The sequence below is a fragment of the Erpetoichthys calabaricus genome, chromosome 4, assembly GCF_900747795.2.
Source record: "Erpetoichthys calabaricus chromosome 4, fErpCal1.3, whole genome shotgun sequence".
Classification (NCBI taxonomy): domain Eukaryota; kingdom Metazoa; phylum Chordata; class Cladistia; order Polypteriformes; family Polypteridae; genus Erpetoichthys; species Erpetoichthys calabaricus.
In genome coordinates this window covers 150,022,305-150,049,484 of record NC_041397.2, presented here as the reverse complement: position 1 = coordinate 150,049,484, position 27,180 = coordinate 150,022,305, and the positions used below count along the sequence as shown (strand labels likewise).

Below are 27,180 nucleotides of genomic sequence, written 5' to 3'. Positions count from 1 at the left end.
CTTCCCAGAGGATTTTTTTTATAAATAGAGAGATATATTCATGTTATTTATTTTTTATATTATATATATTTTATTTTCTTGCTTTGTATATTGTAAGTTTAACATTTGCTTTTTTAGTAAGCATTTCAAATCTATATATACTAGACATTAAACCCGTTAATAACAGGCGCTAGAACAGTAGTGCATAAACATTAGTAGGTACAGTCTATATTAAATGTAAATTAATAATAAAAATAAAATAGAAACGTATATGACAATACAGTAAGTATAGTTAATATTACATTTATCCTGTCCTCTGTGGCTGTTGATTGATGTGTTGTGTCTGTTTGAAGATCTCTTATCCTGCCTCTCTTTATTTTAGCTTTAGCTCTATGTGTTTTGTCATTTTTCTGACGCTCATTTTCCTCTTCTTCAATAGATCTATTTGCTCGTCTTTGTCTTTCTCTTTGAGAATTTTTTTACGCTCATTTTCCTGTTCTTCTATAGATCTATTTGCTCTTCTGAGTCTTTCTCTTTTAGCGTTTTTCTGACGCTCATTTTCTTTTTCTTAAATCTATCTATTTGCTCGTATTTTTCTTTGTCTTTCAGTCTTTCTTTTGTTGATGTTTACTTGCTGAGCTGACCGTTCTTCCAGGAGGTGTTGCTTACCTCATTTACCGAAATCCGATTGGATGAGCCGCGCAATATTTTATAGGTCCCACCTTCCCTGTCTTGTGTGACGCGTCAGGCGGCCTTTGAAGCATCTGCTAGAGGCCGGTGACTCTGCCACTCATTCCGCCCTTCCCTGTACTTCTGCCTTGGCCGCGACTACCCAATCAGCACTCTCCCCAGCAATGATGTCCTTTTTTAAAGAGTGTCCCGCGCATGCGCACTTCACCAGAAGACGCACACAGGGGTTTTATTAAAGAGGATACAGTGTATCTGGAAAGTATTCACAGCGCATCACTTTTTCCACATTTTATGTTACAGCCTTATTCCAAAATGGATTAAATTCATTTTTTTTCCTCAGAATTCTACACACAACACCCCATAATGACAACGTGAAAAAAGTTTACTTGAGGTTTTTGCAAATTTATTAGAAATAAAAGCTCCATCAAGTTGGTTGGGAAGCGTTGGTGCACAGCCATTTTAAGATCTCTCCAGAGATGTTCAATCGGATTCAAGTCTGGGCTCTGTCTGGTTGTCCTGAAGCCACTCCTTTGATATCTTGGCTGTGTGCTTAGGGTCGTTGACCTGCTGAAAGATGAACTGTTGCCCCAGTCTGAGGTCAAGAGCGCTCTGGAGCAGGTTTTCATCCAGGATGTCTCTGTACATTGCTGCAGTCATCTTTCCCTTTATCCTGACTAGTCTCCCAGTCCCTGCCGCTGAAAAACATCCCCACAGCATGATGCTGCCACCATCATGCTTCACTGTAGGGATGGTATTGGCCTGGTGATGAGCGGTACCTGGTTTCCTCCAAACGTGATGCCTGGCATTCACACCAAAGAGTTCAATCTTTGTCTCATCAGACCAGAGAATTTTTCTTTCTCATGGTCTGAGAGTCCTTCAGGTGCCTTTTGGCAAACTCCAGGCGGGCTGCCATGTGCCTTTTACTAAGGAGTGGCTTCCGTCTGGCCACTCTACCATACAGGCCTGATTGGTGAATTGCTGCAGAGATGGTTGTCCTTCTGGAAGGTTCTCCTCTCTCCACAGAGGACCTCTGGAGCTCTGACAGATTGACCATCAGATTCTTGGTCACCTCCCTGACTAAGGCCCTTCTCCCCTGATCGCTCAGTTCAGATGGCCGGCCAGCTCTAGGAAGAGTCCTGGTGGTTTCGAACTTCTTCCACTTACAGATGATTGAGGCCACTATGCTCATTGGGACCTTCAAAGCAGCAGACATTTTTCTGTAACCTTCCCCAGATTTGTGCTTCGAGACAATCCTGTCTCGGAGGTCTACAGACAATACCTTTGACTTCATGCTTGGTTTGTGCTCTGACATGAACTGTCAACTGTGAGACCTTATATAGACAGGTGTGTGCCTTTCCAAATCATGTCCAATCAACTGAATTTACCACAGGTGGACTCCAATTAAGCTGCAGAAACATCTCAAGGATGATCAGGGGATGCACCTGAGCTCAATTTTGAGCTTCATGGCAAAGGCTGTGAATACTTATGTACATGTGCTTTCTCAATTATTTTATTTTTAATAAATTTGCAAAAACCTCAAGTAAACTTTTTTCACATTGTCATTATGGGGTGTTGTGTGTAGAATTCTGAGGAAAAAAATGAATTTAATCCATATTGGAATAAGGCTGTAACATAACAAAATGTGGAAAAAGTGATGCGCTGTGAATACTTTCCGAATGCACTGTATGTATGTGTGTATATATATATATATATATTCCCTTTGAGTTATTATTTTTGTGATAGCCCTTGTTTTTTGTGTATTAAGCCCTGAGGACAGGACTGTCTAACACGGCAAGTGTGAAATCATCCCCAGAACTTTAAGTTTCAAAAAGCAGGACTGAGCCCTTGGCTCCCTCCTTTTTTGGATTTTTGAACACTGAAATATTGTAAGTGCTGTGGTTTCTGGACTTTTGTTTTTCGATTCTAATTCATGTATTGTGAAATTGTTTTTGTTAACTTTTGGTTTGTCTTTGAGGCAACCCTTTTCTTCTCCTTTTTTTGTTTTCCTTTTTTAATCTTTGTATTGAACTCTCTAAATCTTTAAGAACTTTGTTTTCTCTCATTTCGGCCAGTGATTGTATGGCTTCCCTCTGCCTTTAGTGTACAAAATTCAGTCTTGGCAGCTTTGACTTGTGAAGACTTCAAAGCCAGCTTCTCAAGTTTAGACAAGGCTGGTTTTGTGTCAGGGCCTCACCTTATCGAAGCCTTGAAGCATAATTGTGATGTTGGAAACTTTTAGAGGTTTATTAGCTGGGCTTTTTATCATCAATGCTTATATTCAAGTGTTTTGTGGCAGTTACTATGTTTTTATGTAATCTTTGATTTTTAGTTTTGCTTGATTTTAATTTTAAAAGCCAATATTTTCCTTGGAGAGGCGGCATGGGGGCGCAGTGGGTAGTGCTGTTGCCTTGCAGTTAGGAGACCTGGGAAGCGAGGTTTGCATGTTTTCCCTGTGTCTGTGTGGGTTTCCTCCAGGTACTCCGGTTTCCTCCCACAGTCCAAAGACATGCAGGTTAAGTGCATTGGTGATTCTAAATTGTCCCTAGTGTGTGTGTGTGCCCTGCGGTGGGCTGGTGCCCTGCCCGGGGTTTGTTTCCTGCCTTGCGCCCTGTGTTGGCTGGGATTGGCTCCAGCAGACCCCCGTGACCCTGTAGTTAGGATATAGCGGGTTGGATAATGGATGGATGGATGGATTTTCCTTGGAAATATTTACTTAAGAACTGCCTGATTTTTTTTTTTTTTTTTTTTTTTTTTGAGGTTAACTTTTAGTACTGGATAGGAGGTGAACATCTGTTTTATGTAGGGTCTAGCATGGAGCTTCCTGATGAAAAGAAGCATATCCCCCCAGCTTTAGAAAGAATATTTTTTCATCAGTGGGCACACAAATCTAGAGTTACCTGAAAAACTAATATGCTAGGGTATGTAGGATTCAGGTAGAAAATCTTAAAATACTTAATATTTTAGAGGTGCATTGGCATTCATACCTTCTAAATATTTAATTGATTACCTAGACACTATCTTGAGATGGGTACATCTCCATATTTTTCTTTTTTTTTTTGTTAATGGACCACAAAGCTCATTTACCCAAGAACCGAAACATGTTCCTCTGCTTCCCTGTTGACTCACATGCCTGGGTAATAGAACAAAGAATTTAACAAATATTTCAATCAGTGTTTTGGAATGTTGTTTTTGTCCTGGCTTTGATGCAGTGAACAAACTCTTTGCCCTAGCTTCGATGTTTGAGGGGTTAGGAGAGTTTGACAATTCTTTTTACATGTTTTGTAGACTTTGAGAAGGCTTTTGTTTGTTTATACTGTGGTAAGAGGTTTTTCAAATCTGTTATCTCAAGGCCACCAGAGCATATCATTTTAACCTCTTATTTGCACAGTTGTATGCTTTTTTGTTTTCTTACTTGCCATTTTCTCTGATTTGTTCAAATTAAATTTAGTTGGAAGGCCCTACAGAAACAGTATATTTTGCTTCTTTAGCAAACTGCATTTTTCATAGACTGGATATGATGGTACAACAAAGGTTTGGAGAATATCAATGTGAGACATGAGAGCTGCATCTTTACAATTTGTTTACTGGCTATGTCTTTTTGAGTTTAGATGGAGAAACAGTGTGACACAGAATGAGAAGCCCACCTCCAAATCTTATTTGTTGGTCCTCTCCCAAAAGACTGGCATATTTAGTGCAGGTGACAGGGAGTAGCTGCAATCAGTGAAAGGACTTCGATGTCCTGCTTATTAGTTGTTGATTGAAATGTACTCATTTTCATCATAATGTCCTTGGACCAAGCTTTTCATTTACAGGTTACTCTATTCCTCTGTCCACATGTGCAGTAGCAATCTTTGGATGCTTTCTGCATTAATGAACTACTGCGCAGGGATGCTGAACTGGAGCCACTACTCTTCCAAGATGAAAGGAGTCATTTTAGGCAATTGGCCTGGGCACTATGCCCTTGGTGGTCTAGGAGAATTGGTCTAATGAGAGGAGTGCTGGGACAGAACCTAGACCTGGTGTAGATATAATCTTTATCCACCTTGTGTGGAAGCATATGGGTGGAACTGCAGACTGTTGCTGAGATTACAGAAGTCTGAATGATCCACACAGTCTATTACCACCAAGACCCCAATCAGGAAAAGCACATCATAAATGATGAACTTTTTGTTTTAAATTTTAATGACTGTCTGCAAAGACTATTGTTTATAGTACAACAACAACAGTTTATTTTTTGTATAGCTCATAATCACAGGTCTTGTGCACATATACCCAGGTATTTTTTAAAATGGGAGTTTTCCTTCTTTGATTCTTAAAAAAAATTCCATCCACACATGCACCATTTTAAAAAACAATCTGCATCCACATGAAAGTGCAAAATTCAGGTGTAAATATGATTTTTTTATTTTTTTCAAATGTGAATTCAGCAAGAAATTTGAGAAAATATGGGTGTCATGAACACTACCCATCCATTTCACTGCAGTGTCATTAAATGAATGCTTGTATGTTAAGAGAAAACCTCCCCTGTCTGTTTAACACTAGAATTACCAGAGTCTACGAAAAAACTTGTAGATCTGGCCCACCTTAAAACCATTCGCACCTCTCCGCCAGCATCCTTTGTCCTCTAAATGTGCCGATAAAAACAAGCTGCAAGCAGCCAGCTATTCCATCCCCCCCACTGACTTAGAACGTGCACGAGCATCTCCCATCTCATGCCTTGATTGATTATCTGGGAGTGAAGTGGAGTTTTAGAGTGGAAATAATAGATCATTATTTGGAACACACGCATTTCATGTGTGTTCTGTTTCTACAGTAATCTGTGTAAACACATCGTTAAAACAGAAACTTTTTCATATTTTAGTAATTAATGTTACAAAATGTAGGCATAAACTATAGAATGTGTTAAGCATGAAGTCCAAACATCATATAAACACTTTCACAAAAGGTTCAAGAACAATACAACAGCTTCTGCGGCGTAGCAGTAAGATTTGCTGTCTCACAGCGCAGCAGGCTTACTGTCCCTCAGAGACCTGAGTTCGATTCCCCGTTGAGGCGAAAGTGTTATTTTTTTTTTTTTCTTTTTAACCTCAAACAGACATAAAATTTATAAATTGGTATGCACTGTCAGTTAATGAGATCGTCATATTTTCATGTGGGATACTCCTTTTAAAATATTTTTTAACAATTGAGACTGCAATTAACATGAACAAGTGTCCTTATAACTGTTATTTTTAAGATCCATAACACGCAGACAGACAGAGCACTGCGTAATAGAGAGACAGACAGGCAGAAAAGTCACTAGATATATAAATAAACAGGGAAGGCATATGTACTGAAAGAAAAAAAAGATCAACATGTGCGTTGATCCGGCGGCACGGTGGCGCAGTGGGTAGCGCTGCTGCCTCGCAGTTGGGTGATCTGGGGACCTGGGTTCGCTTCCCGGGTCCTCCCTGCGTGGAGTTTGCATGTTCTCCCCATGTCTGGGTTTCCTCCGGGCGCTCCGGTTTCCTCCCACAGTCCAAAGACATGCAGGTTAGGTGGATTGGCGATTCTAAATTGGCCCTAGTGTGTGTTTGTGTGTGTCCTGCGGTGGGTTGGCACCCTGCCCAGGATTGGTTCCTGCCTTATCCCCTGTGTTGGCTGGGATTAGCTCCAGCAGACCCCCGTGACCCTGTGTTCGGATTCAGTGGGTTGGAAAATGGATGGATGGATGTGCGTTGATCCTGCAACACTGAATAAGCTCGCATGCTCTAACATCCCCCCTCTCCTGATCCGACTCTAAGTAACAGCGCAAGTACAGACGCAGACCAAGTGTATGTTTGTACTGTATAATATTAACAAAAGGAGCAGCTTACTACTGAAAACAGCAAATATAGGAGTGGGTTGGAATCGAACCGGGGACTCTTGATCACACTTGGTTTCCGTCTGTTCTTTGCGCTGTTACTTAGAGTTAGTTTGGGGGGGTTTAGCTGGGGGGATGTTAGAGCGTGTGAGCTTATTCAGTGTTGCAGGATCAACGCACATGTTGATCTTTTTTTTCTTTCAGTAATAGGGCCAGCATAAATCCACACCCGATCTGGGTGTGGCTGTTCGTTTTCAAATAATATTGCATTAGTGCGATGATGTTTTCACATATATTGTCTCTTTCTTTCAGGTGTGTAGTAGAAGAGAAACAGAATAGGTGAGGGTTAGTAACAAATTATAACTATTATTATTACTTATGTTTTAGTTATAATGACTATCAACAGAGATGCAGTATGCACAGCTAATCAGCAGCTCTACTTAGGGTATGCTAAACTGAAGTAGTGAGTCTTGAGCTGGGATTTAAAAGTTGAGACTGAAGGGGCACCTCTTATAGTAGCAAGCAGACCATTCCACAGCTTTGGGGTACTGTAACTAAAAGGTCGAAGTTCCACTGTTATTTTATTAATCCTTGGAATCATAAGCAGACTGGCATCTTGAAATCTTAGTGTGCGTTCTGGTTTGTAAGTAATGATAACTTCAAATAAATAAGCCGGACCTTGGCCATTTAAGGCTTTATATGTTGTTAAGAGGAGTTTTTCCACCCTAAACTTAAACTGGAGTCAATGTAAGGATTTAAGAACTGGAGTTATGTGTTTATATTTTCTTGATTTTGTACTAATTCTTAAAGGAACTTCCAGTGATCCAGACTATTGCAGTAGTCAGTACTACTAGAAACAAATGCATAAACTAATTTCTCAGTATTCCACATATTTAGAAAACTCCTTAATTTCCCAACATTTTTAAGGTGGAAGAAACATGTTTTGGACAACTTTTAAATGTGCACTTCAAATGACATGCTAGAGTCAAAGATAACAGCTAGATTTTGGGCTGATTCAGTAAAACTAATGGTGATAATGATAAAATATTGTTATGATTCCCTCCAATAATTAACATCTCAGTACTGAGCCTTGCAGACACCATATCTCACTTCTGTGTATTATGATGTAGTACTGTCAGCAACTTTCTGTTTGTACTGGAATCGATTTGATAAATAAGAAGTAAACCAAGCAAGGACCATTGCCTGTGAACCCAATGTCATTTTCCAGCCTATGTGGTAAAATAAAATGGTCAATGCTGTCAAACGCTGCGCTTAAGCCTAATAACATACAGTGTTGCACTGGAATTTCCTTCATTGGAGGATATCGGAATGTCGTTTACAACACACGTTAGTTCAGTTTCTGTACTATGACCAGTGCGGAAGCCAGATTGGAAGATCAGGGATCCACTCATAGAAGAATATACAAGGTGTCAAGCTGCATGTATTCCCTTTTTTTTTTTTTTTTTTTTTTTTGAATATTACATATAAGCCATAAATTGAACATAGTCTGGACAGCCTCAGCCCTTGCCTATCTGATGTATTTGCTGTCTGGTAGGGGCTTTCTGTTACAGTCAGCACAGTATTGGGGATGCATTAATTGGTGTTACATTGTTAATTCCTTTTCTGATGAGACATAATTATACCTAAGTGTGAAGGTTTATGTTATTTATTCAAGTAATCTCCTAAAATTCCCTGCAGATCATCGCCTTATTTCATCCGCAGTTTATTCTTTTAGAAGTTGCATAGCTTTGCTGCCTGCAAGATCAAGTCTGACAGTAAACTCTTCAAATTATTTAGATAGTAAAGCAAGCTTCAAATGACCCTGCTGGCTTTATCTCTTATCTCCTGTTAGTCTTGCCAACAGAACACAAGAATTAATGTTCTGTAAAATCCTGTCTAATTAAGATGCAGCCTCGTGATTGTCTTACCTTCTTAATAGATCAGAGGATTAGGGTCATACATCTCAGTTATTATTCTTTGCGTTCTTAATGAATTTATACTCTGCATTTTGTTCCACTGTGTCTTTGAAAATATTGACTTCCACTAATATGTACAAAATAGGTACTTTTTATGTGGAAAAATAGACAATAAGTTTAGATATGCCATATTTAGGCTGCATACCCTTCATCAGGTTCATCATCACTCTTCGCTTTCTTTTATATTTTTTCATATTGGGGGAAAAAAAAGACTACCTGCTCTTACACTTTTGCTGCCATTTACTTACTCTTATGGGTATTTTTATTTTAGCAACCCTTCTAAGCAACTTTTCCACTCCTAGAGTGTTTCTTAATTTAGTTGTTGTCATAATGTTGCAGTTGATAGTGCTGCCACATTACAGTGCTTGAACTCTGGTGCCATTACAGGCTGGAGTGCTTTCTGTACAAAGGTTACATTTCTGCAGTTTATTCATGTGGATTTTCTCGGTACACCTAGTGTCCTCCAATAATCCAAATAAATAATTGTTAAGTTAGCTGGCTTCTCAGAATTTGCCTTTTGTGGGTGATTGCTCAGACTAGTATCTCTTCCAGTCTTCCCTGCACCCTTTACAAAAGGCTTGAATTCACCATGAACTGGAATGTCTAATAATGTTAATTGAAATATTTAATTATTTATTATTTTTATTTTTCCTGTTTGGTGACCATCATCAACTATTTGTCTCCTTTTATTTGAATTTTTTTTAAGCTTTCTCCATAGTGAAGAATCACAAATGTGTTTTACATGCATGCTACATCTTTTTTACAATGTCATAAACTCAATGCAAAGTTAAATCATTTACTTGTATTGAAATCTGTAATAATGTCAATAGTGATGAGCAAACATTGAGAATGCTTCTCCGTGAGTTGTAAAGTCACAGAAATGTTTCCGATATTCTCTGAAACCGGCGAAATGCATTTAAATAAATGGAGAATAAGGATTGCAATGGTGAAATAGTCCTAAGTGGTCCTTGGGGTCTTTGGAAAAGTCTGCCACCATAGCTCAAACAACAAAAGACACAGAGGGAATGAATACTACACAATATGATAAACAACCACAAACTAGAAATGAGTGAATAAAATATAGATCATTTCACTCACAGAGTTTCACTCTTGATGCACAGAGTTTCACACTTAATGCACGCATTGATCATGCCATGAAGTGGCAGCATGAGATTGGCTCATTCCATTGTTTGATGAGGCTCTGGCCAGTAGGTAAGTCTTTTTGTTGCACAGGTAACTGTCCAGATGCTTTGCATTTTTCCATCAAGAAGAAAGAAACACCTTGTAAATAGTAGTAATTCTTTCATTTTTATTTTTTCACAGGGTGTCCTGTGTTTTTTGATGAGTAGAGGGCTCTGTTTAGGCTTGTTTTGTATGGGGTCTACAGCACATGGCTAATTACATATGTAAAACAGCCATGTGGAAATGAGCTACCAGCACAGAAATTAGTATTCTATATCTGGTGGTAGTACAGGTATCTGTGGATGTATGCTCTATCTACTGTAATGAAGACTGATAATGCTTATATCCAGGGTCTGTAGCTGCAGACTTATTTTATTTCTGCCCTAATGCACCACCTGTATTCCAAACAAAACCCAACCACAGGGGATGCACAAACCAGTGTGTTTCTTCACGCCAGTCCCAAGCCCGGATAAATGGGGAGGGTTACGTCAGGAAGGTCATCCGGTGTAAATTTTGGCAAATCAATATGCGGACAACAATACAAATTTCCATACCGGATCGGTCGAGCCCTGGGTTAACAATGACCGCCACCAGTACTGTTAGCCAACAGGGTGCTGGCGGAAGTTGGGCTTCTGTTGGCCGAAGAAGAGGGGGGAGACGTGTCCAGAGGCAGGAGGAAAGTAAAGAGAGTGGAACTGAGGGTAGGAACTTTGAATGTTGGCAGTATAACTGGTAAGGGGAGAGAGTTAGCAGATATGATGGAGAGAAGGAAGGTTGATATATTGTGCGTGCAAGAGACTAAATTGAAGGGCAGTAAGGCCAGGTGGATCGGAGGTGGATTCAAATTGTTCTATCATGGCATGGATGGGAGGTGAAATGGGGTAGGAGTTATTCTGAAGGAACAGTATGTGAAAGAGTGTTTTGGAGGTGAAAAGTGTGTCAGACAGAGTAATGATTATGAAGCTGGAAATTGGAGGTGTGATGATGAATGTTGTTAGTGTATATGCACTGCAAGTTGGGTGTGCAATGGGTGAGAGAGAAGATTTTTGTAGTGAGTTGGATGAAGTGATGAACAGTGTAACCAAGGGACAGAAAGTGGTGATTGGAGTGGATTTCAATGGGCATGTTGGTGAAGGGAACAATGGAGACAAGGATGTGATGGGTTAGGTATGGTGTCAAGGAGAGGAACGAAGAAGGTCAGAGGATAGTTGATTTTGCCAAAAGGATGGACATGGCTGTGGTGAATATGTATTTTAAGAAGAGGGAGGAACATAGGGATATGTACAAGAGTGGAGGAAGATGCACACAGGTAGATTACATCCTATGCAGAAGAGTTGATCTGAAGGAGATTGAAGACTGCAAAGTGGTGGCAGGGGAAAGTGTAGTTAAGCAGCATAGGATGGTGGTCTGTAGGATGATGTTGGAGATCAAGAAGAGGAAGAGAGTGAGGGCAGAGCCAAGGATCAAATGGTAGAAGTTGAAAAAGGAAGACTGCAAGGTTGAGTTTAGGGAGGAGGTGAGGCAGGCACTGGCAGGCAGTGAAGAGTTACCAGACAGTTAGGAAACTACAGCAGATGTAGTAAGGGTGACAGCAAGAAGGGTGCTTGGCGTGACATCTGGAAAGAGGAAGGAAGAAAAGGAAACCTGGTGGTGGAGTGAGGAAATACAGGAGAGTATACAGAGGAAGAGGAAGGCAAAGAAGAAGTGGGATAGTCAGAGAGATGCAGAAAGTAGACAAGAGTACAAGGAGAAAAGGCGCAAGGTGAAGAGAGAGGTGGCGAAGGCTAAAGAAAATGCATGTGATGAGTTGTATGAGAGGTTGGACAATAAGGAGGGAGAAAAAGACCTGTACCGATTGGCTAGACAGAGGGACCGAGCTGGGAAAGATGTGCAGTAGGTTAGGGTAATAAAGGATAAAGATGGAAATGTACTCACAAGTCAAGGAGAGTGTGTTGAGCAGATGGAAAGAGTACTTTGAGAGGCTGATGAATGAAGAGAACGAGAGAGAGAAGAGGTTGGATGATGTGGAGATAGTGAATCAGGAAGTGCAACGGATTAGCAAGGAGGAAGTAAGGACATCTATGAAGAGGATGAAAAATGGAAAGGCTGTTGGCCAAGATGACCTACCCATGGAAGCATGGAGGTGCTTAGGAGAGATGGCAGTGGAGTTTTTAACCAGATTGTTTAATGGAATCTTGGAAAGTGAGAAGATGCCTGAGGAGTGGAGAAGAAGTGTACTGGTGCCGATATTTAAGAATAAGGGGGATGTGCAGGATTGGAGTAACTACAGGGGAATAAAATTGATGAGCCACAGCATGAAGTTATGAGAAAGAGTAGTGGAATCTAGGTTAAGAAGCGAGGTGATGATTAGTGAGCAGCAGTATGGTTTCATGCCAAGAAAGAGCATCACAAATGCAGTGTTTGCTCTGAGGATGTTGATGGAGAAGTTTAGAGAAGGCCAGAAGGAGTTGCATTGCGTCTTTGTGGACCTGGAGAAAACATATGACAGGGTGCCTCGAGAGGAGCTGTGGTATTGTATGAGGTAGTCGGGAGTGGTAGAGAAGTACGTAAGAGTTGTACAGGATATGTACGAGGGAAGTGTGACAGTGCTGAGGTCTGCGGTGGGACTGATGGATGCATTCATGTTGGAGGTGGGATTACATCAGGAATCGGCTCTGAGGCCTTTCTTATTTGCAGTGGTGTTGGACAGGTTGACAGACGAGATTAGACAGGAGGCCCCATGGACTATGATGTTTGCTGATGACATTGTGATCTGTAGCGATAGTAGGGAGCAGGTTGAGGAGACCCTGGAGAGGTGGAGATATTTTTCACCTCTCTTCTCGCTTCGCTTGCCAACCCCTGTATTTGGTTAATCGAATATACAATTAAACATTTTTTTTTCTTTGGAATTGTTTCAATTTCATTATTTGCACTTTTACTTTAATGCTTCATTAAAAACAATATTTTTTGGAGACACATTGTGACAATGCAATGTATAACTGCCCGTGAGTGAATATTGTTTCTGTTTCTCTAATAAATAATCTGACTTTTTCTAATGTTTGTCCCTGTGATTTATTGATTGTCATAGCAAAAGCTATTCTCACTGTAAACTGTAAACATTTTAATACGAATGGCATATCACAATCTCCTTTGGTGTGTAATGTTATTCGCGGAATATATACATTACCTTTCTTTTTGCATGTTAAAATTTGCATCGCTTCTCCGTGATCATCAATATACACCTGACCGAATTGTGTATTCTTTGAAATTTAACTTGTCGTTGCTTTAACTGTTCCGGGACCACAGATTCTCATAGCGTATGGTCCATTATTTTGTAAATCCACGTTTTGTGCATTGAATGATGCGAATGTGAAAAGACTTTGTTGTCTACTCTTTGCCTTTTATTTCTGACCTCGATTTGTCCTGCTATTTTTTCAATTACACCTGGTTCTGATGATTAATCACCTTTTGTTTGCAGTAATGCGATCTTTTCTGTCTTTTCTTTGATACTGTTGTGACACTTTACCATGTCAGTCGCTAAAGTTTTACTTGAACAATCGCCGACTTCTTAACACCAAACACAACTTTCTAGCACCCTCTCCAATGCCCCCCCCTCTCCCCACCACATCAATCAATACCCCGCTATCAGTCTTCCGTGCTGTACTCCGCCCTCCCTCAATCGGACTGAACAGTCACTTAAAACCAAAAAGCCCTCAACTTGGCTGGGACGCTACAATACTTTTGAATTTTACTGCTTTCATATTGTGTACTTTTGTCTGCATGTGTATCACGCCATCGTTTGTTTGAGCCTTTCGAATTCCACTACTTTCATATTCTCTTATCTGCCTTTTTTTCTCTCCAACGCCTTTGGGTCTCTATTCTCCGTATTGTCCTTATACGCTTTATATGTGCTGAGAGCACATGATCTGTGTGTACTACATGCTTTTACACCACTGTTTTTTGATGGGTGTGCTCTTATATGATATCTTTTGTAAGTAGGGTGTATCTTGCAAGAATCTCATGTTCCACGTCCCCGCAAGACAGCCCTGGGACAATCTCTTGGCACCAAGTCTCATGTTTACGGTCCCTGCGAGTCTTTTATATGTCTTCCGAGAACTTCCGAGAAGATCATGTATCGTCGCCTTGCTTTTGCTTTCCAGGATTTTTTTTTTATAATAGATATATATATATATATAATATAGAGAGAGGGAGAGAGAGATCTGTATGTATATACCTGTAAATATATATATATATATATATATATATATATATGTATGTGTATATATCCTCATTAATAAAACCCCTGTGTGCGTCCAGTGTCCGTGTGTGTGTGTCTTCTGGTGACGTGCGCATGCGTGGGGCACGGTGCAATGCTTCAAAGGAGATGCTTCAAAGGCTGCCTGACGCGTCACACAAGACAGAGAGGGCGGGACCTATAAAATATCACGCGGTCAATCCAATCGGATTTCAGTAAATGAGGTAAGACCTAAAACATAAGGACTGTTCCAACTAATGTTTATGCACTACTGTTCTAGCGCCCGTTATTGTAACGGGCTTAATGTCTAGTGTTGTATATAAAAATCTAAATATGCCTGCAGGGAATATGGTGTACAGTATATATAAATATTTGAAATATTATAGTTTTCATATTTTAAACTTTAAACCATACATTACTTACTCTTAAGGAATCCAAAGTGGTATTTAATATTTGCTATATTGTTGCAGAATTTCCTGTAATAAATTTTATTTTGTTCATTCAAAGCAACAAAAATGAATAAAATAAACAAATTATAGGAAAGAAAATCAGAATCACATTGATTGCATAAGTATCAAGGACTTTATGGTAAACATAAATGAATCCAGGTGCACATAATTACCTTAATGAATCAGTCAGATAACTTAAGTGGTCTCTGTCGGTATGCAGTAATAGCACCTCAGAACAAGAACACCTGTCTGTATGAGGCTTCTTGGTCAAGTAATCAATTTCCAGTAAATGTAAAGATAAAAATAAAAACTGTAAATTAGTTGAGTTGAGGAGGAGTGTAAACTGTAAGAATTCCTAGATTTAAGCATTAGCCCTGTCTTATTTTTTTTAATTACTGTATGTTGTTCACAGTGACTACTACTAGCTTGTCAACCAAAACCTAATACAACTAAAGGAGACCCTGTGTGAAATGATCACATTAAAGTGTGTTACTTATTCCTTGCATATAAAGAAATTTATGCCAAACCTAATTACCACCCTTGAATTCAATTTCTTATTACATCATAGTTTTTGTCCTGTTCAGTCTTTCACTGTGCTCTGCAAGAATTTCAATGAAATTTGCAGCCTTTGCAGAACTGCTTTAGCTTTTATGTGTTTTTAAATTGGAAGTGCTTGTTTTTGTGTCCTCCAGAAAGATCTTAATGGAACTCTTGTCTGAACTCCTACAAGGTCATTACAAAACTAAAGCAGCTATTCATATGTATGATAAATTCTGTGTTTTTTTATCCTTAAACTTCTGAAAACTAAGCTGAACTTTATCTTTAGTTCAAGGATGAATGATCTGATCTCCCCCTTAAGAATTACTGAAAACACAGCAGTTCTTAGTTCTTTCAGTGATATGGTTTAGGATGAATTGCTGCATCAGAATAAACTGACAGTTTTACATGTTTTCCAGAAGTAACAGTCGATGTCAGTTAAAAAGTTCCAGTTTTGGCTGATATGTTAAGAACGTCTGATCAACATTCAGGTACATTTTAGAAAACTGGATGCAAGCAATCATGATTACAATAGTAGTAACCAATGGGTTCTTTCATGCTACTGTGCCATGGACCCAATTTTTGCCCATAGTCTTTCTGATGAGGAAAGTTTTCAGCATGTAGTCAAAGTTGTATAGCTTTTTACATAAGCTTAGATATTGTTCTAAATTGATTTATGACTTAATAGACTATTCAGTACTTTTCTTTTGAGTGATGTTGGTGGGACAGCCACTACTAGAAAAAAATATTTGGAATATATCTCTGACTAAATATTTCTGGATACGAAATACATTGAAAATGACAAATTTCTTTGCATCCCTTTTCAGAATTGCACCTTTTTTTCTGGTGGTTTTTAAGTAGTTTTTTTTTTTTAAACTGTACTGGTATGACTCCAGAACCGAAGTTCCAACAGATCTCATTTAATATTAACGAACAACATTTGTCAGAGATTTTGTGGTAGAGCTGGGCTAAAACAAATTTTATTGTTAAAATATTTAATCAGGTTGAGTTGTTCAGGAGGACATTAACCTCTTTGGTGCTAAAAATCACAGTTCATCGTGACTTTAAAAAAGTATGACTAAGTGTGACTAAAAATGGAAGCTGCAGACCCGTAATCAGGAGAGTTGATGGTTTGTTGATAATAATGGTGTGTTTTGTTTAATTTTGTTGTAGAACACTGATGCATGATCAGTAGACTCCACTGTTATGGTGGTGCCAAAGGTTGAAACAGCACATCTTTTTTCACAGGCCTTTCAAAAGATCCCTTTCTGTATATATTTGTACTTCACCATATATCTGTGAATCATCCAGATTTTTATTAGATCAGATATTTAATTATCAGATCTAATATGAATACTGAGGTTGAGGACAGTCATTTCATGTATAAATACTTTTTGCAATGACTTGAGTTATGCAAATAAAATCAGTGTTAAAAAATTGGACAGAAATTTAGTTTCTCTCATAAAATTCTCATTTTCAGGATTGAGAATTATGAAATGCATTTTAATTTTATTATGTGATAAATTAGTACAGGGATCTGTGGATGACCTACAATGCGGTTTACAACTGTAAAACCCATTCCTAGCCCAATCTATGAAGATACTGTAAAAGCACTGACAGGTTGCATCAACCAGGGATTTGTCACCCTTAATTTGACCTGGCATTCCATTACCATCAGCGGGGTGCCTATGAAAATGGTAAGTCTACATTGTTGCAAACAGAATTCCATCTAGTGTGGCAAAAATAAGCACTTCTTTTAAGAATAGAAAGTCAGCTATGTGAAGAGCAAAGAATTCATTCTGGCACTTGGCTCCAGTGTTAGAATATTATGAAAAGTAAATGTATATATTCTGGACACATTTGTTTCTTTATTCCTTTGCTGGGATACCTCACTGCTTAGAGCACACAGGGGTATGGGGTTACACAGCTTCTTAAGGGGGGAAGCTAAGGAGAACAAGGGTGACCTGGTGGAACTATAGGTAGACCAATGCTTATGGCTCAATGCCCCACAAGCTGGTGTTTGAGAGGTTGGTGAGGCACCATGTGCCAGTTGCCGTAAGGGACCTCATCCTGGACTATTATGGCATCTTCAGCCTTAGAGTCTCATCAGGGTCAGTTTTATCAGAGTGGCATAGATTGGAGGTGGGGATCAGCACAGCGTGTACCATCTCAGTGATCCTGTTTGTTCCTGTGAGGAATATGTTGGTGAAATCCATAGAACCAGACAATAGCACTGAGGCAGCAGAGAAAGCTTCAAGGTGGCTATGGTTCAAGAGAGCAGATCCGTGGGAGAAGGCTACGAGGGCACAAGCTAAGGCTTGATTAACCTCAGCTGATTCACCTGAATGAGGGTGTCTAATGTTCAAAGGACAATGACCTCAGGTAACATCATGTGCCCTAGCTTGCAGTTTCTGAAAAACAATGAAGTTGAATGTATAAAACATTTGAATAAAGAAAAAAACAAGGGAAAATCAAACACCCTGTAATTTCTTTTTCAGTTTATCAAATACCATAGAACCAGGCATGTGTTTCTTGTCATGGTTGTTAAAACTGTAAAGCCATTTTGAGGAAGTGGGTAAATTTGTCAAAAACACTCAAAACAAGAATCTTAAATAAAGCTGCATCTAATTTATTTATCAGGATGCTCGAAGATTTAATCTTTCTAAAAAACATCTCTGGCATGTTGTTATAGAAATTAACAATATTGACTCTCACAATTTGGACCCTACTTTAAATCCAATGTATGGGCCTACTCTGAGTTGATTTAGTATGCTAGTATTAACATGCATCTTGTACCAGGATATAATGTAACCGAGGTAACATTTACACCTGGCATTAAAATGTGTTCACAGTGTCCAAAGACAATCAAATCAGAGGGCTAATGCCACCCCTAGCAAAATTTAAATACACTTCTAATTATGTATTTGTTGGTATTTGCACTCACATTTGTATTAAATGTGCTCACCACCTGAATGTGGTTGGAGTGATCTAATCAAAGTCTGATCGCAAGCATATTTGCACCTGCTTTTTATTGTTATTGAATCATTTCCAATCGAGATTGAATCAGCAAAAACAAGTTAATACAAGGTGCAGAAGAGTCGAAGTTCGACTGGAAGATTGTAATTTGTGCCAGTGTGCATGTGGAATTGTGATGGCATTCCTTGTTAAGTTACTTTCTGTCTTGCATGCATTGATGGAGCAGTGAGCTCTGAACTACTTTGTTCATGTGCTGGAGAAAACCATGTTCTTTAAACGGATGAATAAATTAGAAACACTAATACTGAAAACATGCCTTGTATGAGAATGTGTTTTAAGACTGTTAAAAAAACAATAATCATAATTTTCAGTAAAGTGCATTTTTGTGGTGTGGTAACAGCAATAACTAATGAAATATTTTCATGTCTAAAGCAAGAAATCTTTTAAGCAGTAGTTCTCAGGAACACTCATCAGACTGTCTGTTCAGTCATGATTTATTATATACCAATGTGCATAGTAAGAAGCCTTTCAAGTCACTTTTCAGGGTAAATAGTAATATCACACTACACAATGGTAAAATATTTTATTTACCAACAATAACTCAGGACCAAAATATTTGAAAATTGAACATTTTGTGATATTTAATACTTGGGACTTGCATGTTTCTTGAATTCCAGTTCTTACTATGGTTTAATGCAAATGAATAGCTTTTAATAGCCTTTAAGAGGTTATATGAATTATGTGTTTTTTGTTTTTTTGGTAATAATATTATTAAATCTCTAAGGAAGGAAACATGCTAATGAATAATCCTTATCTTTAGCATGTTGTTCCACCAAGATCATATATCAAATATGAAAAATCTGAAAGCAAAGTAAGTATGCCAGCAGCCTGTCCTAAAGTCCAGTGCTCAGTTTCATCAACTAAAAAAAAAAAAATCATAAAAGTATAAGCTTTTCTTGTACACAGTTGCAGTTTGGTGTTATCAAGAAATAAAAGAACAAATTAAAAACTGTTGAACATAAATCAAGAGGCATGATGCGCAGACTGTATAATGCACAAATGTTACCATACCTGTAGTGCTGTTTGGTCATCGCACAAGATAGACACATCACTTTCTGAAGCTGTTCAGAAAAGAGCGACCTACTGCATTCTTAGGCTAAGTTGCATGGCCTGCTATCACATACTTGAGAGGATTAAACCTCTTTAATTCTGAGCAGAGGTGACTGTATGGTGACCTAATTCAAGTCTTCAGAATTCTCAAAGGACTTCATGTGGCTGATTGAGCAGAATCCTCCAAGTAAGTATTGAAGCACATACTCAAACTCCAGTGGATGTGTATTCAAGATGGAATACTGGAAGCACACCTTAAAAAGAAAAAATTTGTGGGATTTTGGAGTTAAGTTACTGAATTACGTAGTTGATGTGGAAATTATGACAACTTTTTAGAATTTATGGGACAATTTAGCTAACCGCTGGTCAATGGAGTTTGATGGAATTAATTGTCACTTCTCTTTTGTTGAACTTCTTGCCTTCTAGGTTCTTACATTTCATGTAAGTGTACTTAGAATGTGCATACATCAATAAAATATTAAAAATAATATCTAGTTATTTTCTGTATTCCCCATTATGTTTTTTAATGCGGTATATGTGGATGTGAGAATCATTTGTCTCAAGTATAGTTGTACTGTTTCTACTTTCCCTGTTTTATCAAGGGTCTCCTAATCTATCCATAGAACCTGTTTCAGAGTCTAAGTGAGTGTGGAGAATCTGGGCAATTTGCAGAAAGTATTTTACTCTTTCCTTGGTAAAACTGAAAACTATGCTCTTCTGGCATATTGAAAAATCCACCCCTTGACAAAAGTAGTTTGTCAGACTAAAATAACTTAACATAGCTATAACAGTTTGCTGTATGTACTATATGCCTTAATCTGTTTTAATAGGTTTTTTCTTCAGAGTTGTTTAATGTGAACTGCAATTATCTTCCTACTCTATACTGCTAATAGCTCCCCAAAAATAAAAAGATAAATAAATAAATAAACTGTAAACTGCACACCACATACTTTACCTTATATCCCTTTGTGTAATAGTGCTTTAATGAAAAATGCTTTGAAAATTTTCAAATTAACCCACTAGGGACATATTAGTTAAATGAGAAGTTAAAAGTAGGACAAAGCTGAAATTTAAAACAGAAAAAAAACAAGCACAGCTAAACCAATAGGTTGTGAATGTGTTGTTAGCATGCATAGACTTCTTCTTAAATGTGCATTCATGTAGTTAAAGAAACAGATCTTTGGGGGAAACTTGATCGCTAGAATACTGTTAAGATTTCATTATACCTATGATTAATCTTTATTTAAACGAAATTTGTTATCCTACTTTTTAATGTCTCTGCCAATATGTAATTTTATTTTTATTTCCTGTAGCTTGATCTTTAGTTCCTCATTTAAAACAAACAAATAAAAAAGTTTTCCTCAACCTGTCTGCTTAATTCAAAATAATATTGACTGCTTTTTAAGCCACAAGGCAATACACCATGGATATCATGTACTCAAAGAAATCCTACATGAAAACTGGGGGAAGAATCTGCACAGACCAGGCTGTCATCTGAATTTGAATGTCTGGAGCTGTGAGGCAACAATACCACAATAAATACAGTTGGATTCCCATCATTTATTATAAGACAGAAAAATGGAAAAAATTTTATAATTTTTCGGCTGTTCCCACTGTATCTTATGTAAAGCATAGTAAAGTCAATTAAAAAAAATCCCGGATAGAGGTTTTCTAGTGTTTGCCTTTATTTTTAAAATCAGACTTTTTAAAGGGTTTATGTGATGAATTTCTTACCTCCTTCATGGAGAATGTCGTTTTATTCCTTCTCATGTCCATTGTGAAGTGTACATAAGGAAATGTCAATAACCAGTTACTTCCTTTTCTGTTCATCATGTTCATTTTGGACTACAGATAAACAACCAGGTAATGTCACTTACAGATATTGTCTTATGATTCTACACTAATTGGGTGTACTGAGAAGGTGGACACTTCCCACCCCAGTACCTGTGTGCAAGACAAGAGGAGTGTGGGGGTGATGTTCCTAGAGTGGTGCATAAGGATTTGTCATCCTGTCCATTCAGTGGTAAGAGATAGCAACTAAAGGTTTAGGGTCTTAATTGTTTGATTAAAGTAATGTGACCTACTTTTTCTTTTGCCTCTCCATTCTTTATCATCAACGTACCTTTCAAAAATGAATAGAACTGAAACAGTGTCAAGTATTGACCTATCTGCATTATATTCACTGTATTAATTTCATTTAATTTTCATTTATGTTGTGTTTTGAATGGCCTAACAATGAAGCATTACAGTGGTCCATTTTTATATTGAAATGAATGAACTAGCTTTTTTGTACTATATATTTCATATTAAGAAATCACATTAGTTTTGATATTGGTGTCAAAGACATGCTTGTACATTTTGTGGGGATTCTGCCAAATGAAACTTTAAGAGTTTTGAAATGTACTGTATTTTATCAGATTGGTCCTTACTGGAACGTTGTGTGAGGCTGTTGGGATGGAGTCCAGCTTCTGTGACCCTGAAATAGATTAGACAAATTTCTTTGCAATGTTCCCTAAATCAAAGTTAACATATTCTAGGAAATTGCATCCCAAAATTCATAAATAAAATTTGCAAGGTCATGTTGATTTCTTTTTAACAATATTGTCTCCTATGTTGTTTCAGCTGAAACCAAAGAATCGCTTGTGGCCAATACAAAATGTTTGATAAATACCCATACTGCACATGTAATGTTTTTTTTTTTTTTTTTAATGGTTTGGTGCTTAACATTTATACATTATAATTTTCCTTAAAATGATAAATCTGGCAATAAATTTAAACATGGTAAATATTCATGTGACTGTGCTTCGTTTTACATTGGATACTGAAAGTTTGATTTTTTGTTTCACATAGGTTGTTATACGTTGTAGAAATGGTCAACTAGTATTCAGAATATCGCCATGGGCAAAATATGTGGTACGTGAAGATAACTCAGTTATTTATGATTGGGTGCACTGGGACCCACCACATCCTTACAAGGTAAGTGCATGAAACCAAAACAGCTCAATATTTAAGCTAATGAAAATCATGTACAGTATATATGATGTCTTTAGCACTGCATCTGTTATGATAGTCTTTTTTAAACACATACAGTGTCTAAATAATAAATTCTCACTGATATTCATCAATGACAATTGATTATTTAAATGTGTATTGTGTTACTGATGTCAACAGAGTAATGCATTAGACTATCTTAATCATTTAATAATTATGATGTTAAATGCATTTAGAATGTACTGGTAGAAATAGATGACATTTTGTATTTACACTATAACAATTCAGCAGGAGTGGCACGGTAAGGAGACATGGGTTCGCTTTCCAGGTCCTCTCTGTGTGGAGTTTGCATGTTCTCCCCGTGTCTGCATGGGTTTCCTCCAAGTACTCCGGTTTCCTCCCACAGTCCAAAGACATGCAGGGTACGTGCATTGGCGATCCTAAATTGTCCCTATTGTGTGCTTGGTATGTGGGTGTGTGTGCCCTGTGGTGGGCTGGCACCCTGCCCAGCGTTTGCTCCTGCCTTGTGCTCTGTGTAAGCTGGGATTGGCTCCAGCAGACCCCCGTGACCCTGTGTTAGGATATAGCGGGTTGGAAAATGACTGACTGACAAATCAGCAGGCTCAGAAACACTAAATGCCAGCTTATGATCATGTCCTGCATATTATATACAGTATACCCATGTAAAATAAACTTGGAATTCTTCAAGATTCTACAGCTAGGCAACACAGGTTTTCACAATGCTGTCTGACAGATCCATTATAATAGATCTGAATTGGCTTGGCTGCTGTTTGTGTGAAGTTTGTAAAATCTTTTGAAGTCCCTGTAATTTTTCTCTAGGTCCTTCAGTTTTTTTTCCACAACCCAAAGTCACTCTACTTAAGGTCAACTGGAGTGGCAAATTTGGGCATTCACTTGACTGTCCCATACAATGGACTTGTGTCCAAGTCAGGATGGACTTCTGCCTTGTACGAAATGCTGCTGGAATAAGTTCTGGCCCCTATGTTAAGCAAGTTTGAGAATGTTATGTCTGTCTGTTTTATCTTAGTAGAGTAATATATTGCTCTACTTTCCCCTATTGTATTATTAATAAGTATCCTTTGTCAGAATGCCTAATCCCATAGACTTACCACTGTTTATAAGGTATTATAGTATATAACTTATCCCCACCTTCCCTTCCATATCTATAACTTCAGGCAATTAGGTGTAGTAAAAAGACAAGCAGGAGTTAAGTTACACATATCAATAATGTATTATTGGTAATATTCATAAATAATAACAATATGCAAAGTACATTTGAATATTGTCAACCATACAACCTGATTAAATGGTGATGTGTAGTTTCAGGCGGCACACAGACTTGTTAGTTACTTAAAAATGTCTCTAGTTAAAGTATCATTCAGCTTTCTTCAGAACAGGCTGCATTGCCTGCCTAAATATGGCTGCCGAGTTGTGCTCTCCGTTGTATTGTCTTTTTCAGTTCATGGTGTGATGGTCTTCATCAGTTTGGTAAGAGAGATAGTTCTTCATCATCAGAGGTTGGTAAGAAGGAGAGAATGTGGTTGAGCAAGCAGATTTATAGATTCTCTGTCCAACCCCTAGAGCCAATAGGATGTCATGGAACTTAAAAGCTTCTGATCCAAGCCAATTCCAAACAGTCATACTTCAGACCAATAGGGGAATACAACATCTTAAAACCTACCACCCCCAAGACCAAATGTCTTTATGGTTTTCTTGCGGGGGTTGAAAGACTTTAGCAGAGAAACACTCGCCAAACTGGTTTAAGGCACATCCTCTCCCAACTCTGTCGTAAAATTCAAAAGAGACCCATTCCTAAAAGGGGGGGCGGGGGGTTTAAACACTCACTAATGTAACACTAAATTACATTGTTTTGCCTAAATTACAAATAAAGACATGCAAAATATTTACACTGTCAAAGTGTAAAACGAACAGAAAGAAAGTATTGAAAACTTACTTTACTAGTAAAACATTTTAAATGCAATATGAAGGCTGAGTAGAGAGGTTCAATGCTAACAAATGTTCCTTGCATAAGTGTATAACTTGTTACTGGGCTGTCATAGCTTGCTTTTGTACAGTTTTTATGCAGTATTTAAAAATGACACATTTCAGACAGCTGAAGTTTACTTTCCAACTTTAAGTGACTGGTAGGCTTCCAAAACACAAGGATTATTTTACTCTTCAAATGTGGCACAGATTGTGTATGCCAGTTCTGCTTCTGCCTGTTTCAGTGGCTCTGATAGTTGACAGGCTGAAACACCCGACCTAGGAACCCCAAGATTTACCTGTGAAATGTTCTGCAGGCAGCATATCCAGAGTAGATGCTATAAATTCATTTCCATGATCACTTTTCTATATGTGTAGTGTATGCTTTCTCTTGAAACATTGAATTAAATCATAAAGTAACTATAAAACAACAAACCTAACAATTAATATGACAGCAGTGATATTCTTATTATCTTTATAATGTCTAGTGTGAACCCCTGGTATCATTTTCATTTTTTAATATAAGTTGGAAAGCTTAGCAGAACATGGAGCTGACATTCTCCTAACACCCTCCTTCCCCGCATTTAATGCTTTTGTTCTTGTTTTAGCACTTTTTTAAAGTGTTTTGAGTTCCTACTGAAGAAATTTTTATATTTTGCCTCTTGTCAGCGATTTCTGTAACACCTAAGTATTATCTTTTTCATATGATGCCATGTGTTTGGAATCTGACACCTTTTAAAATAGCTTATTTTTGGTGTTTCCTTTGTGCCCTGGTCAAAATAGCATATGGTTTACCTGTGTGCCACACAGTGTATTTGACAAGTGAGAGATGGAGTCAGCAAGTCAGGGATGCCAATACAGACAACACACTTCTACTTACATGAGTTGAGCAGTGTTGCTTTTATGCAGTAATCTTTACTGGTCAAAACATATGCCATCTCCAAAAGACAAAAATGGTGAATGTTGGAATGACAGATCCATGTATTGCAAAAACTGACTCATTGCTCGAATTGACAAGTTACAATATCAACATTTCAACCAATATGATGAAATTATATTCTAAGGATGTTGGAATAAAAAAAAAGAATGAACAAAGAAAAGCAAAAAAAAAAAAAATCATAGTGCTTGATTCTAATAAAAGCAATATTTTAAGAAGTGATTTATACTGCATAAAACAAGAAAAACAGTATGACATTTCTTTAAAAATGAAGGAAAAAGTGGCATGGTGGAATGACACATGAGACCTGCACTGCAGCTCTCAGATTAGAGATGTAATCTTTGCTCACTTTACATCAAACCACCACCCCTTTTTACTTAGTTTAACCAAAGTGAGATTCCTTATGATAAATTTCTTTGTACAACTGCTAGAATCGGTCTCTCTTTTGATTTGTTGTATCTGGATCTCTCGATCTGTTAAGGTATTATCAATCATAACCTAATGACATTCTTTCTGCCTTGACTCAAACATTCAGGCTCCTAGTTTTGACCTGTTTTATTGTGTGGTCATGGAGTTAAAATGACTGATATTTACCCTATTGAATCTTGAATTGCAAACCTATTTAACTAAGTCTTGACTAAAAGGTTGACCTAATGGGCACCCAAGAAACCTGTGGCAAAAATGTCCTTGCCTTCCTTTATAATCCAGTGGCAGCAGTAGACTTTGCCCTCTGCATTAACACTGACATCGTTTAGCATCTGCTCCTCCATAGAAGAATCCCCATTGCTTAGTCTACAACCTGCAACAAGGACTTGAGCATCCCCTTATTTCAGTGGGAATTCAGGTGCTACTCCTCATTAGTACAGGATAGCAATTAAAGAAGTTTGGTGTGGGTGCTGTATCGAATCCACCCTTGATAAAAAAAAAAAAAAAATTGAGGTGCTCAAGCAAAAGGGACCTTGCATAAGAGCAACATGTTTGTCTTGCTGAAGGAAAAACAGTTAACCTGTCAATAACTCTCACAAGGTTTATTTTATATTAGCAACTGAGGATCAATATATGTGAACTCAAAGACTGTTACTTCTGTACTGGCAGGTACAACACAGTGCAAAAGAACACAAAAAGCGCTCACTTTACACATATAGCATTGAAATCTTTCAGGACAAACATCACTTTCAGCCACTGAAATTATGTGAACTGGGCGAAGAGAAAACATCATTATTACTTTGTACCAGGGCTAATACTACTTAAAACGCTGTAGGTAAGTTAGAAGAATATGTATAGCAGTATACTTTTATAAGTTCCTCCTTCCAAATTTAAAAGAAAACAAACTTGTGAGAGCAAAAGCTCCTTCCATTAAATTTGACACTGCTGGCTCTAACACCTCCGCAGTTGCTTCAGAATATTTGATGTTACGCTTAAACATACTGTTACAGAAGGTCTTTCAATTTCACCAACAAAGAGACAAAAATTCTTTCAACATTATTTAAAAGCTTGACCATAATGAATGATATTTCCTAAAACATATCTAGAATCTGGACAATAGTTTCAAATTGAAAAATAATTTCTAAGCTGTTGACCCCTTTTTATTAAAAATAAAAAAGGGAAATTGTTTCAGCTTAGATTTTTATTTTTCTATGTATTTCCATGTGCCTGTATATACATGCATGTATTAATCTTCTATGATCCCTGTTTGTTGAGGAAACCAAGTACCGGTCATCACCTGTGCTATATAATTCCATTATCACTGTGAAACATGGGGGTGGCAACATCATGCTGTGGTGATTGTTTCTCAAGGGCAGGGACTGTGAGAATAGGCAGGATTGTGGGAAAGTTGAATTTACCAAATGTACTGAGATGTCTTTAATGAAAACCTGCTCCAAGGCATTCTGGAAACTAAGACTGATCAGAAGGTTCTCCTTCCAACAGGGCAGTGACCTTAAACACAAAGCAAAGACAACACAGGAGTGGCTTAGTGTCAGCTCAGTAAATATTCTTGAGTGGCCCAGACTTGAACCCATTCAAACATTTCTGGAGAGAACTGTAAATACCTGTGCACTCACAGTCTCCATCCAACCTGAAACAGCTTGATAGGATCTGCAGAGAAGAATGGCAGAAAATCACCAATTCCTGGTGTACGGAGCTTATTGTGTCAAACCCAAGAAGATTCCATGTTGTAATTGTCCCTGCAAATTAGTACTGAGTGAAGGGTCTGAATATTTGTGTCAATGTAATATTTAAATGATTTATTT

General features: G+C 37.9%; 2 protein-coding genes across 2 annotated transcripts in view; one reads left to right on the top strand and one right to left on the bottom strand.

Moving 5' to 3' along the window:
- The window catches only part of gbe1b (glucan (1,4-alpha-), branching enzyme 1b), a 1,026,151-nt gene that overhangs the window by 295,822 nt on the left and 703,149 nt on the right, over positions 1–27,180 (top strand). The window contains exon 4 of the mRNA XM_051926986.1: positions 21,847–21,972. Coding sequence (XP_051782946.1) covers positions 21,847–21,972 — 126 coding nt within the window. The remainder of the gene's footprint in view (positions 1–21,846; positions 21,973–27,180) is intronic.
- Positions 1–27,180, bottom strand: part of LOC127527649 (craniofacial development protein 2-like) — a 216,542-nt gene that overhangs the window by 72,171 nt on the left and 117,191 nt on the right. The gene's annotated exons all lie outside the window — the stretch shown is intronic.